The sequence below is a fragment of the Antechinus flavipes genome, chromosome 3 (genome assembly GCF_016432865.1).
Source record: "Antechinus flavipes isolate AdamAnt ecotype Samford, QLD, Australia chromosome 3, AdamAnt_v2, whole genome shotgun sequence".
NCBI classification, from domain to species: domain Eukaryota; kingdom Metazoa; phylum Chordata; class Mammalia; order Dasyuromorphia; family Dasyuridae; genus Antechinus; species Antechinus flavipes.
This window is the reverse complement of record NC_067400.1, coordinates 42,003,686-42,019,019: the sequence shown is the minus strand read 5'-3', so window position 1 is coordinate 42,019,019 and position 15,334 is coordinate 42,003,686. Positions and strand designations below refer to the sequence as shown.

Below are 15,334 nucleotides of genomic sequence, written 5' to 3'. Positions count from 1 at the left end.
TATATATGATAAAAAGGATGTTTTAAAGAAAGAGCAGTAATTTTAAAGATTGTGATATATATGTATTATATATATAATAGATTATCATATTGCCTTTTTGATGGGGAAAGTCTGGAGGGAGGGAGAGAATTTGGAACTTAAAATTTTAAAGTAATAAAATAAAATAAAAAATAAAAATAAATAAAAAAAAACAAACCTTGGAGTCAGCAGAACAGGGTTCCAATCTCAGTTTAACAGTCACTAAGTGAGAGGAAAAGCAATTCTTGCACTGCTTGCTTCACATGCTGAGCCTAAGGAAGGTTTTATCCACCCAAGTATGTGAGTATTGCTTGTAACTAAGGATGCCCCTTAAGAAAAATTTGGAGGGCTTGGTCTGCAGAGTCACAGGGATGGTGAATGGGACCACAGGGTAGGTGATTGTCATGGCTTTTCAAAGCCATGGCAATATTGATTTCATTGGGTGAGTGGGATAATGAAACATGGTCTGGTATAAATGCAGTAAACTTGCTGTATTTGTAGTCACTCAACCATACCAGATAGATATTAAGCCCCCAGACGAAGTCCCAAGGTTGAGTGAAATGATTTCCTCAAATAGTCAAGATAGAACATAGTCTTTGGAGACCTGGTTCAGAGTATACTTTCCTAGGCGAAGGATGAATGGATGCAGCAGCAGGGTAAATGGCAAGATTTTAATGGATGCTTAAGATTCAGGAAAGAAAGCCTGGGATGGCTGGAGGGAGAAAGCAGATCCAGGACCAAGGCATAGCTCGAGGAATTTTATATTGGCAGGAGGCTCCCTCTACCACTACAAAATTCATCTTTAATCATGTTAAGGAGCTTGTAAAGCCCTGGAATTAAAATTAATTTTTATTGAATAAACCATAAGCTAAACTATTCTGTGTAACCTGTTTAAAGTTTGGGGTGAAGGACTAAAACCCCCAAAGGAGGATTAATCACTAGGTTGAGTAGTTGAAGAGAATATTACATTCCAGTAAGGAGTGGCTAAAACTTGAGGAAATAGCGAGGACTGTTCCTACCCTTATGACACAACTGTGTTCTTGCTTCCTGTTCCTAGTAGCCCCAATTCTAGTCTGCAGATAGAGGCAAGGGGAAACACGGCTTTGTGAGCTCCTGGACACTCTGGCTGTGGGACCCAGAGAGAAAGAGGGCTTCCTTTCCTTTGCCAGCATCCCTTAGGACCTGTGGGTGGTGGAAGGAATCTGTTAAAATCTGCTATTGTTGATCCTAATTATAAGAACATCTGTCCTCCTCTTCACAGATGTTCTGTTGCTCTGGGAACAGGTTTGTGTGTTTGTTTGTTTGGGGAGAAGCAGGCAAATGTAGGCAAAACTGCTTGGAATCCAGAAACTAAAAATGGCCCATGTCCTGGGATGATTTCTTGAGAGAGAACAGTTCTGGATTTTGTTATTGGAAAGGGAAGAAATTAAGCTCAGACTGGCTAGAAAATGTCTGACATATAAACTATGCCAGAAGTCAAAGGGGAGTAGATAAAAGTGATACTTAATTTCTTTGACACAGTAATTAGATCAATAATCTAGTTTGGGCTTGGACTAGGTAACCCCTGGAATTAATGTGCTGGAGTCAGCTCCAGTTGGCTTTAGAAAGTCGGTTGTTAAATCTTGAGTGTGAACATTTACACCTTGGAAACTGAACATTGCAAAACATGATAAACATTTATTTAAACACTTAAAAACAAGGCAGAAGGCCTGATTTGGGCTTTCTTTGCTGACCCTTGCATTATAGGACAAAATACGAGCACCATGATTTTACTTTCATGGCTTTTCTCGATTACCTTTCCAATCTTATTTCATACTTCTCCCCTTCATGAATTCTCCATTCCAGCCAAAAGAAACTGACCATAAGCTTCCCCCTGAAATCCTCCTGCTTGATTTGTGGCAATATCCAGCTTTCTTGGGTGTGATTTTCAGAATCCCTGTCTCCCTTCCTTGACTCATGGGCTGCCTTCTTTGTGAAGCTTCCTCTGATTTCTGAAGTGTTTTGGACTTTCTCTCCCTCCTCAGATTTCTTTGTATATCTTCATCTGTGCACCTCAGGTCTAAGTTTTTTTATGTGTAAAAAGGAATTGGACAAGAATTCTTAACAAGAATAACTAGGATATTTTATATAAAAAACTCTTAGCTTATCTTATTCTGTATCATCCTCATGAAAACTCTGGGAGGTATTTTCACCCCCATTTTACAGATGGGGACGTTGAGGCAAATAGGGGCTAGTTAGGACTTGGCCAGAATCACACAGCCACTAAGTGTCTGGGGAGGCTTTAAACTCCAGACCTGATGCTCCATCCACTGTATCACCTAGCTATTCTTAACACGAGGCTATGGACTTGTTTCAAAAATATATTAATAGTTTTTCAATAAAATTATTCATTTAAATATATACATTATACATTTAAAAACACTATTTATCAGAGTATTCAGGGGGGCCATGACCCTCTCTTCTCAAGATGAAAAGCCTCTGGACTAGATAGCTGTAAGATCTCTTCCAGGTCCAGATCTGTGATCCTACGACTGGTGCTGATCTGGGGGTATCTCTCTGTCCCCAGGGACCAGGAGAACATAAGCTTCTCGAGGGCTGGGACTGTTTCCTCGCATCCCCAGGGCCTTGGACAGAGAAGGCACATTCAATATTTAACAAATTTGACTTGAATCCTTGGCTTCTTCTGGGATTAATGTCATATAGGTACCATAGAATGACATCATGTCATATCCCATTATGCGACAGCACATCAGGATTGTTGTGAGGTTTAAATGAGCTCATACTCACCCCAAACCCTAAGGCATCGGGAGAATGGCAGCTGTTATTACAGGGCTCAGTCTTACCAGGACTATTGTCCTGGTGGGCATTTGGGGGCCACCTTTTCTCTCCTCCCTTTGGCCCCTTCGATGGCTTGGGGAGTGGTCTTTGTGACCATGGGGATCCATGAATGGATGTCCCCGGTTCCCCCATGTTGGCTCTCCAGAAGCCAGCAGGGGGACTCTCTCCACAGGAGAAGGCCGGTGGCCACGTGGGGTGGGAGAGAGCCCCCGACAATGGGCAGACCTGGAATAAAGAAAGCAGAGACCCGGCCACGCTTGGGATGGCCACGCTGAGGGAGCGGGCTGAGCTGCGGCCCAGAAGGCCTTTTCCTAGAGACGAGGGATGGGCTGCTCCGGAATGAGGCTCCCAGAGGCCCCATTTCAACCTTATGGCCGGACCCCTCCTCATCCCTGCTTTAGGGCAAATGCGGTGGATTTCTGGAGTGGGGGGAGTTCATCAAGGTTTAGCTGCCTCTGTTGAGTTTTCTTTTTTGTTTCTTTCCATTTCTTAGATAAAGAATTAAAAAAAAATACTTGTTTTCCAAAGGAAAAAGCCCATGGAATTTTTCAGACCCTAGGAGCGTGAGGGAGGTCAGAGAGCCGTGATGTAGTTAACAGTTCTGTGACCCCAAACCAATTATCCACGGCCAAATGGATGATGTGATTTTTTTTTTAATTTCCCTTTTGAATTGCCAATGGTTCTGCGCAGAACCATTTCTGCACTAAAGAACACTCAACCCAGGCTGACTGGGCTTTTATGTTTATTTTTATTTCATTACCAAAATGAATCACACCACACCCCCAAGATCCATGCTTCTTAGAGGCACAGTGCTGGACCTTGGGGACCAGACGTTCTGGATTTTAATCTTGCCTCTGAGGGTTCCCGCTCCCAAACACATGGCTTAGTGCACAGATTGTTGGACTGTGGAATTCTACCTCTTATGATTCCTAGTTCTATGACTCATGTCTATGAGCCTCAGTCTCCTCATCTATGAAATGGGGTTAATATCTACCACACAGAATAGTTATAAGTTTCAAATGAGGTAATGAATGGGACTTATAATTTTAAAGCATTATATATATGTGTGTGTGTATGTGTGTGTGATGTATAGTGAAATATATGTATACATCACATGAAAAGTAACAATAATTTAAAGATCTAGGATTTCACCAGAATGGGGTATTTCCTCCAGCCAGAGGCTCAGACTACATCCCTGATCAGAGAATTAATGGCATTCAGAATGAAGGGCAAATAATACCACGGAGCCTGAATCACTGAATGGGTGTTGCCTCAGTCAAACTGAGACCTGTCAAAAATTCTTAAAAGTCTCTCGCTGCATCCCGAGCCGTCTCCAGTCGTTCTGATCTCTGGCCACTGGACTCATTTGGCTCTGGAGGAGAAAGTGAGATGGCTCTGGAGGAGGAGTAACATCCTTTCCCCTTTAAAATATATAAACTGAGGCAACATCTTAGTTTGTTTTTATTATAAGATTTTTAGATGAAAGAGAAGTCTACAAAACATAGCGGCAGTATAATTTCAGAATTTAACAATTATCATTTGACAATCAGAGGGGTCTATGGTATATGATAGCATTCAGTACTTTGAAATGGTCCCTGACAAATCATTCTCCCTAAGGTGCTGTGAAAAAATACACTGGCTTTCTCATAAACCAATCTAGGTTCAAGTCCTGCTGCCGATGCTTGGGCAAGTGATTTGGGCTTCCTGAGTCTGGATTTCTGATTTGTAAAAATGGAAGAGCTAGTTTAGTCTCTGAGGTCTCTTCCAGATCTAGACTTTATTATTCTCTTCAGTCAGTTTATCTCCCTCACCTTTAGTTTTTCATCTGAAAAATTAGGAGCTTGGATTAAATGATTTCTAAAGTCCATTTCAGGGCTAGCATGTGGTAGAACACAGAATAATAGACTTGATCTGCTTGGCCCCAGGGGGCTGAATGAGAAGTAGTGGGTGGAAATTGTAATTTAGATTTAGTCTTGCTGTCTGGGAAAAAGAAGCAAAAATACTTCCCAACAGAGCAATCCAAAAGTGTAATCAGCCACCTCGGAATCCCATGGGCTTCTCCTCTTGGGAGGTCTTCAAGTAGAGAGTGGACGGCCATTTGTTCTGGATATGGCAGAGGGGCTTTCTTGTTCTGGCATGAGACAGCCTCCCTTCTGACTCTGAGCCTCTTCAATTCCAACGCAAGTCAGTTTTAGAAGATAAATCAGGAACCCCAAAAACCATCCATTGGTTTAAAAAGAGATTTTCATCAGCCTTTGATTTATACAAAGAACATCCTTTTTCTATATCTTGGCTTCTTGGAGAACCTCGGTTTCTTCCTTCTGGTCTTTTTCAGGGTGTGAAGGCTCCAAACCAGAAAACAGGATAACTGAATTAGCTGCAATCAAGACAAATTTTGTCAAATCTGTTGATATATTCCCTACCCCCACCCAAACATAAAAACTGCTTATTTACTGCATGACTATCTTTTAAAAAAGATTCTCACTTCCTGCTCTGATTGCTGATACATCCATAAAGATTGCCTTGATCAAAAATCAACTTTGTGATCGGCATGTGTCTTCCCAAAGCAGACATCTTCTGACTCCCTCATGGCAAAAGAGACTTTTCATCAACCTTTGATTTATGCAGAGAGCATCTTTTTACCTATTTTAGTTCACAATTTCCTTTGAATACCTGGGGGGAAAATGGCTTCCTGCTGTTTAAAGCATCCCTTTCCCCATTCCATATTCTTCCTTCTGCCACCTTTATTTTCTTCCCTTGCTAGTGTGGAAAATATCCATTTGCCCCCAAAGTCCCCAGTCAATATGTATTTTCTTAATTTGAAACTATTTAGATCTAATTTTTGTGCAGAACTGCCAGGAGCCGAGGACACCTCCTTCCTTATGTGGGCAATGATAAAAAAAAATTCAGCTTTTAGTACATTAGATCTGCTGCTGCACTAGTAGTCTCAAAGTCTTTAGATTTTGCAAAAGGGAACTGAAACCCAGCAAGCCGGATTAAAAGCCCATTCAGAATGTGCACAGAGAAACACATGAAAATGATCCAGAAGGAAGTGGTGTATTTTTCACTGTGAGTTTTGTAAATGAAAGTCCCTTCCTTATAATTTGCAATTTTCTCTGAGAGATGGTGCATCTTTACTTCAGAGGCGAACAGTATCATAACAAGACAACCACAGGAGCCTGAAACAAAGAGAAAAAAAAACAAGATGAGGAGATGAGCAAACACTTCTTAATCCTGATGGTCAGTTGGGGCTAAGAAAAATGGGGAGGAAGAATAAAAATTAAGAAAATACTTGCTTTATTTGGAACGATGTTCAGAAACTAAACTAAAACAAAACTTAGAAACACTTTAAACCAAAAATACCACTACTAGACTTTTACCCTAAAAAGAACAAGGAAAAAGAAAAGGACTCACATGTACAAAAATATTTATAGTAGCTCTTTTCAAAGGAGCAAAAACCCTGGACATTAACAGTGTCCACTTGTTGGGGAATGGCTAAGCAAATAAGAGCATGTGAATGGAACAGAATATTATTTTGCCATAAGAAATGACAAAAAGAATCATTTCAGAGGAAATTGGGAAGAGTCTATGAATTGATTCAGATTTAAATGAACAGTACTAGGGGAACAATTTGACAAAGAAAACAACATTGCAAAGAAAAAAAAAATTAGACCATAGAGCTCTGACTAACCACGATTCCAGAGGACCAGAGATGAAAGCCTATTACCTGTCTCTTAAGAGAGACATGATGGACTCACAATGCAGAAGGATACTTAGATTTATAGACATGGCTAATGGAGGCATTGGTTTTTCTTGACTATGAATATTTGCTATGAGGGTTTCTCTCTCTCTCCTCTCTCTCCCTTCCTCCCTCCCTAGCTCTTTCCTTTTTCTTCCTTTTTCTTTCTCCCTTTCATTATTTCTTTTTCCTTTTTTCCTTCTTTTCTTCCTTCCTTCCTCCCTTCTTTCCTTCCTTCTTTCTTTTCTTCCTAATCTTTCTTATGAACTGTTTTAGATAAAGGAATTGGATACAGAAAGTATGAAAATACAAGATAGCCTGTACAGGAGAATTGAGAGAAGAAAAATTGCCCCAAACAAATCTGTTACTTTTCTATTGGTCCTATTGACCCAATCACAATTTTAAAAAATAAAATAATTGGATAACAAAATTTCCCTGAGTCATAAATTCACAAAAATTTGGGAGCTAGAACCCTCAATGGTTATTTAGTTCAACCCAACCTAAAAAGAAGTTCCTGCATGCTTTAATTTGGGCTTCTACTTGAAGACAGCCACGGTGGGAGTGCGAATCCCACCACCTCTCTGGAAAACCCATTTCTTCCCTTGAAAATTAACTTCTCACTTCTTCAGAGCATTCTTATATAATTCCTTGTAAAATTGGCTTAACCATTTTGTGTTTCATGAAAACCAGAATTGTTCTGCATTAAAATTATAACTAACAATAACAATAGGATGCTTCCTCTCTTATCCTTTGAAAGTTGCAGAAAAAAAAATCACTGCTTTCTTTCCACAAATGCCTTCTCTGGGCCATGCAGTGAAGACACATTTTTACAAGGATGTGAAATCCAGGTATTTCTTCTGCACTTATAAAGAAAATTCAAGCTTGGTTTCCTTTTCAAGTTGTTAACTATTTCAAAAATGCAGCTTTGTTAAGGGAAATATCTCTATATTGAGACTATGTTTTGAACTAAAACAAGAATTGCTTTTGATATCTTGAAAAATCAAAGCTTTTCCTCCCAAATTCATTTGGCCACATTCTTCTCAGACATGATGGGAAGATGGAGTCAAAGAGTACAAGAGACAGTGTTGTACCTCTTTCTGTTCCTATCTTGGCAATCAGCTAGAGAGCATCCAGAGGAGTCAACCAGAATGATAAAGGGTCTCAGATTCATACTCTAGGAGCATGCATTGGAAGAAGTAGGGATGCTGAGTTTGGAGAAGCGTGGAGTGTATGCATGTGTGGGAAGGAAACATTTGAAGACCTGTTCCATGGAAGAGGAATTGAGCTAATTCTGACGGGCCCCAGAGAGAAGGACTAGGAGCAATGGGTACAGGGAAGGTAATTTAGGCTCGATGTCAGGAGAAACTTCCTAACTATAAGAGCCAAAGTGGAATGGGACACTATGGGAAATGGAGGGTTCCTGCTTATTGGGGCCGTTGAGCAAAAATTAGATATAGTGTCAAATAAAGGAATTCTTTTTCATGTATGGGTTGGCCTGGAGAGCCACAGAAATTTCTGCCAACTCTGAAATTTGGTGATTCTCTGAACTTGGTAATTGTTTCATTCAAAGCCTGGGGCTGGTGGGAAGGGTGTATAAAAAGTAGAATGGTCTGGATTCCGGTGGACTGAGGAAAAATAGAGGTCTTTTGTCCAATTTGTCCCAAATTCTATATTGAGTCTCACCTCAAGAAAGCATATGTCAATCAACTAAATCATAAAGTATTCTATAAATATCAAGCATGTACCCAAGCACTGTCTTAGGATTGAAGAGACAAGTACAAAGAATGAAATTATCTGTACATGCAATGAGCTTAGATTCTAAAGGGGGAGACATATATGTATGTAAACATGTATGTATATAGATGTATATATGTGTGTATGTATATATGCATATTTGACATAAAGTTAACAAATACATTCCATAAAGACTTGCTTGGTATAGGTAATGGATGAGGTCCTAGAAGAGAGAGACTAAATTTAGATAAGATTAGATCACTATCCTGGAAGTCAGGGAAATAAAGGGAAAATATCTATGGCTGAGGTATGGCTTTTTTCCCCTCTTTATCTAATTTTTTTCTCTCTACCTAATTTTTTTCTAATTTTTATCCTACTCTATTTTTTTCTCTAATGATACTCATGGGGGCTTAGATCAAGGGCAAAGGTGCCAAAGGTAGCATGCAAATTCATTTATAGTGGTCAGTCTTGGGCAGAAGTATTGAATAATACCCCCATATCTCTTCCCTAAACCCTAGGTCACTACTTCAGAAATAAATATAATTATTTATATTCATATTACATTCCTATATATATACCAAAAAAAAATCAAACAAAAATAAAGGTGGTTGTTTCCCTACTCTTCATAAAATTCAAGGTAAATAGGGGCACAAGCTCTTGATTTCCTAGATTGAAGGCCCATTCCCTAGCAGAAGAGATCTTTTGCTTCATTTTTCTTGAATCTGCCATGCTTTGAAGGCTGAATTATAGGATTATAAAAGTAGAGCTAATAGACATCTTGGGGATCACCCGGTCCAACTACCTCAATTGAGACCCAAAGACTTTACGGAACTTACTTAAGCTCACACAGACTGGGTGGCAAAAACTGGGATTTAAAGCCAGGGAATGACTACAAATCCATCCTAAGAAACTGCTAGAGATTGCTGAATTACAGAGTTGCTACTTGGCAACATCCAGTGTCTTTAGATAAATATTTATCTGTTTTTAGGAAACTAAGTAGTGTCCTAGGTCACACCTGGATGTGGAATCATCCCTGATTCTTGTCATTAATGTTGAGTATATTGGATTTGACTTTGGGATATTGCCATGGTTCTTTTGGCTCACATCATTATCATCATCATCTTACAGATGAGGAAACTGAGGCAGGCCATGAATTGACTCTCTAGAGTGTCTGAGGCTGGTCTTCCTGAATCAAAGTTGAGCCTTCTACACATGGCATCATTTATCTGTAACAACATCCACGTCCACTTTTGTATTTCCTTGTGTTCTATTTTATTGATGCTCCTTGTTTTTAACCATGCATTTATTTCTAAGAATAGCCTCCCATATTCTCTGCCCAAAGAGTCTTTCCCTCATAACAAAAATCTGAAAAGAGAAAGACAAGCAGTTTGGTAAAACAACCCACAAACGCCATGACCACAGCTCACAGTATGGAGCATTCCCAGAGTTGATTGCCTTTGCAATGAAGGGAGGCACTCAGCAGGTGCTCACTGAGCCCTCACACCTATCAGCACGAACAACCCATACGTTCTGCTCTTCTGGCAATTGCTCAGACATCTAGAATTGGAAACCCTTGCTCTGGTGTCTGAAAAAAAAATGCAGGCTTGAGTTGGTGGCGGACTGATTTAGTTGCCACCTACAGCATTTCAGCTTTTCTCCACTGTCTGGGGAAATATTAGGAATCCTGTGGGTGGTCCCACCCTCAGATCCCCGGCTACGGGGGAATTGGAGTCGGGTGGGTCTCCATCACTGTGGGCCCGGAATAGAGAGGAGATCTCTTATCAAACACTGCCTACGTGACCAAACATGCCATTAATCCTGCTTAGTTTATTTTTGAAATGCCAATCCAAGGACCATTTTGATCATTATTGTTCAGTCGGGGGCAGAGGCGAGATTCAGTCCCAGGCTTTTCCCGAAGTCGATCCAGCGCTCTTGCCCCTTGTCATTCAACTTTCCTCCCTACCATGATAAATGTCTTGGCTGGAGAAAGAAATATCTGCCCGTGGTGAGCTCTGATTTTCTGCAAAATTATGCAAAAATCTCTTGAAAAATCAGTCACTGAAGATTATGTAGTCAACGGAGAATTCCAAAAATGGAAGATGTTATCTCCTCCTGGGGCTTCATTTCAAGTGATTGATGGCTGCCATATCTATACATGCAGACAATGAGCAATGGGGGGGAAGGGGAAGAAAGAGAAAGGGGGTTCATTTTTCTGAACTCTGCAAAAACAAGTAGAGGGCAGCAAGTGCCTTTGCTGTGGGTGCGCAAGAAGGCTGTAGTCAGGGAGTAAGGACAGTGGGTTTGAATCTTGCCTTTGTTTATGAAAAGAAGAGCTCATACAGATATATTTAAATCAAAGCAGCAGCTACCACTTGGCGTCAGGAAGACGGAACAGCTCCATGTAGAAGAATGTTAGATTAAAAGGCAATTTTTCTAAGTTGATGAGATTGTTGGAAAAACAGAGGGTTTGATTTTAGGGGGAAATATTCAGGGCCATACAAATAGTATACAGGGAAGGAAATTAACACTGCAGCTAAGGCATGGGGAAGGATTGACTTTCTATAATTTTGACAAAAAAGATATGGGTCCATAATGATAAATATAAATGTAATTCAATGAAATTTAGAAAATATATTGTTAAATCCCTACCATGTAAAATGTCATATAACAGGTGCCAGGGACACAAAAATGAAAAATGGCACTCTAAGCTCTCATAAAGTTTACATTACACTTAGGGGACATTATTAGAGTCAATGTGACATAATAACTAAAACATTAAAATTGGAGTTGGAAAAATCTGGGTTCAAATTGCTCCTCTGTTATTTTCTAAGTTGTGTGAGTATGGAGACTAGGCAGCTTGGTGATGTAGCAGATGAAGAATGAGATTTGGGCTTAGAAAGACCTAAATGCAGATTTTGTGCTGTGACTCTGGGCAAGTCCTTTTTCCTCATCTGTAAAATGAACTAGAGAAGGAAACAGCAAACCAAGAAAACCTCAAAAGGGGGTCACAGAGTCGGACATGACTTTCGATCGCAGTTTCCTCATTTGTAGAATGGGAATAACAATACTGCCTACCTTCTGTGAGGATCAAATGAGTTAATACAAGTATTTGCAAACCTCAAATTGCTATATAAATTCTAGCCATTAGTATTTCCTAATACTTGGTTCCATAATCTGTAAAATGGAAATAATGTTAGCCTCAAGGGGGTGTTTAGATTCAAAGATGATAATATATGTAAAGGGCTTTACAGACTTTGAAACACTGTATAAATACCAGTGTGATTCAAATATGTTTTACAGGACATATCCAATAGGAATTGTGGAGAACAGAGATTTACCTTACTCATTTTCATCCTTCAGGACTGGGGTCTTAACAAACATAGCAAGGAAAGGATGGATCACAAATTAATAATAGTATAATATTAATTTCTCTCAGAATAAAAAAGAGCTACAAAGGGCCATAGGGAAATCTGAATAGGGAAATAATACTTTGAGTTTTAGCAATCAGGGAAGATTTATTGAAGAGGCAGCCCCTGAGATGAGGCTAGAAGGAAAAGGAGGATTGAGGGAGTGCCTTTTGGGCAATGGAGATGACCAGTTTGGCTAAACAGAGTGATTAAAGGGGAGACGTATGATATAAGACTGGAAGGACGTCACGGGAGGCTTTGTGACTGGTCAAAAGTTAGCAAAACATCTAAAGATAGTTCACAGAATCACCGCCTTTTCAAGCTGGAAAGGGGACCTTGGGGATGATCTAAGCCCATCCCTTTAATATAGATGGCTGGAAGAAAATGATTTTAGTGCCCTATTCTGAAATCCAGCACCCGTAGCCTGGAACTGTCAGTCTCTCACCCTGTAATTGTGCCTCATCTCCAAGCATGAAATCCTTTCTCCTCACCTTCCCGGTCCTACTTCAGGCTCGAGGGCTTCCCATCTCTTGCTAAAAGCTCTTTCTCGGCAAGGACAACTCTGAGCTGCTTCTTGTTTGTGATTTTGCCCAATTTTAATCTATCTTTTCTCACGCTGCTCTCTGGTTACTAGGCGCTGCCCTTCCTTGTCTGCCAAGCACATGCGGCCTCCTGTTATCCACCCTTCCCAGGAAGGCCCCAGAGGAAAGTAAGATGCAAATCTTTGCCCCTCAAAACACTAAAGCAGCCGTCTAGGATCGCAGACTCATGCTACCGAAGCCGGCTTATTACAGACAGCACCATTGACACAAAAGGTGAGCTTTCTTTGCAAGTGCCTTATTTTCTTGTATCCTTATTGCTTAATTATACCTGGGGAGCATATTCAGCATTAACTATACAAATGTCAATAGCATCCATTATGGGGGGGACTTGTATTTGATTTGTTTTGTTTGTATTCGTTCTCAACAATATTTTAATCTGGTTCTCTTTTTTTCTGAAGAGTATTTTATTTTCCCAATTGCATGTAAAGATAGTTTTCAACTTTTTGTAAGATTTTGAATTCTCATTTTTCATCCCTTCCTCCCTTTCCTCCCCGTCTTACTGATGTAAGTTACACATATATAGTCAACATATTTCCATATTAATCATGCCGTGAAAGATAAATCATGACAAAAGGGAAAAACCACGAGAAAGAAAAAGCAAACAATACAAAAGATGAAATCCACATTCTGTCTCCATAGTTCGTTCACTGGATGTGAATGGCATTTTCTATCCCAAGTCTATTGGAACTGTCTTGGATCACTGTATTGCTGAGAAGAGCTAAGTCTGCCATAGTTGATTGGCACATAATCTAGTTGTTACTCTATATAATAAATAGCATCCATTTTTAAAGGATGATAGGGACCATATTTGTTTAGTTGACTTTGTCTAACTCATTATAGATCCTTATAGTCTTCCCGCCCTTCAGAGACTCCCTTATCCCCGCCCCCCTGTCTCCTTTCATTATATATATATATGTAATCTATATGTATATAATGTATATACACATTATATACATACATACATATATATATAATATACACATACTGTATATGGATATGTAGTATGGTATTTGAGGAAAGACCCCTGAATGGGGAGTCAGGAATCCTCACTTCAAATCTCAGCCCTTACATTTATTGGCTGTGTGACTAACCATGGGCAAGTCAGGGAACCTTGTCCTGCCTGCCTCACTGGTTATTGTGAGAAAAACTCTCCATCAGTGGGATGGACCATTACAGTCTGTGAGATTCTCTGGGGAATTCTGAGCGGTGGAATGAATAGAGGACCAGCCTTGAAAATAGTAAGTTTGAAGATTTGCCACAGACACCAGATATGCGTGTGTGTATTTGTATGAATAAATTTGTATAGCTAGAGATGAATGAATAAATAGATAGATATAGGTGGTATAGATACAGATATACATATAAAATACAAATATCTCACTTATATGTGGATATTCATATACACAAATACATATTTTGTGTTTATTGGGGGAGAGGTAAATACCATACCTGAGATTTCATTGGTATAGAAAATTCCTTTTGAGGAAAAGTAAATTGGCACCTGTTCTGTTACTCGGAACAGTAGACATATGGTGACGGTTTGGAGCAGTGGTTCTCAAACTTGTTTTCAGTATCTTTATCCTATTAAAATTATTGACGATCTCTCCAAAGTGTTTTTGTTTATCTGGATTATATTTATAGACATTTACCATATTGGAAAAAAAACTATTTTTGAATTTGTAGACCCTCTAAAAGTGTTTCAGAGATCCCTAGGATTCTCTAGAACATACTTTGAGAACCACTGGTTTGGAGAATTGAAGTTAGGGGGTAGTTAATTTGGGGCAGTGGATAGAAGGCTGGAATCAGTATGGAGTCAGAAAGGTCCAGGTTCAATTTTAGTCTTAGACATTTACTAGCTGGGTCATCCTAGGCAAGTAATTTGACCTCTATCTGCCTCTGTGTCCTTTTATGTAAAATGAGGATAATTTTTGTGAAGATCTAATGAGATATTTGTAAAGTTCTTTATAAACCTTTAAAGTTTAAATGCTAGTTGTTGCTATCAACCATCTCCATCATCATCATCATCATCATCATCACCATCATCACTTATCATTAGCCAGGATATGAATACAGATCTTCCTGGTTCCAGGGCTGGATAGATATTTATATATCAGATATAAGGTATCCCAAGTACTGTCGCTTCCTAACCCCAAACCTTATCATTTTGACACCATATTCCTCCAGATCTGGGAATAAGGCATGTTATAGTAGACTGAGGCTCACTCCTTGCAGACTCACCTTTTATCTGTTTTACCTGTGGGCAAATGACTAGTCTTTCAGGCTGGCTCTTGCTCTGCCCCTGCAATATCTGATTATAAATGGCAAGTGAGTTGTTGTATGTGGAGCTAATTACACTAAGGAAATCACCGATCCAGAAACCACTATCTCTACTCCACCCCAAATAAGTACAGCCGCCAACATCTTAAACAGTTTGGCTGGGTTACAGTGAAGTCCTCTTCTGTTGTTAATTGTGGTGTGAAGGTGAAGGTGATAATTTCTTGATGCTTATGTTAATCGCCGAGAGATTTGACTGCTCTTTTACGGCTCTGAGTGTGAGCCGAGGATGGATCAGTCATCAGAAGACCAGCCAGTCCACCAACAAGTAGTTAGTAAAGATTTGCTATGTGATGCTATCTACCTCCTGAGAAAGGATGGATTCAAGATACGGAATCACATCTTTGGACGTGAAATTGTGGGATTTGTCGTGCTCAATTGTGTGTGTGTATCATGAGGGTTTTGTTTTCATTTTTTTGTTTGTTTCAAATTTGAGATGGGGTAATCAGAATGGAGAGAAAATAAATGCTTATTGACTGAAACATGAAATAAAATACAAAACATACCTCCTATGTGTTAGGTAATGTGCTAGGTGTTGGAGTTTAGAGAAGCTTATTTGTACACACATAAAATCCAGCTGATGGATTTATGGGCCATGGCTCATTAAGAGACTCTACAATAGATTGAGAGCTAAGTTATTAAGGATCCATGCTTATGGAATC

The 15,334-nt window shown here is 39.6% G+C and overlaps 1 protein-coding gene across 1 annotated transcript in view; it reads right to left on the bottom strand.

Moving 5' to 3' along the window:
* Nucleotides 1–4,300: 4,300 nt before the first annotated feature.
* The window catches only part of CLRN1 (clarin 1), a 47,115-nt gene continuing 36,081 nt past the window's right edge, over nucleotides 4,301–15,334 (bottom strand). The window contains exon 3 of the mRNA XM_051983277.1: nucleotides 4,301–6,035. Within this exon, the coding sequence (XP_051839237.1) occupies nucleotides 5,770–6,035 (266 nt within the window). The 3' untranslated portion in view covers nucleotides 4,301–5,769. The remainder of the gene's footprint in view (nucleotides 6,036–15,334) is intronic.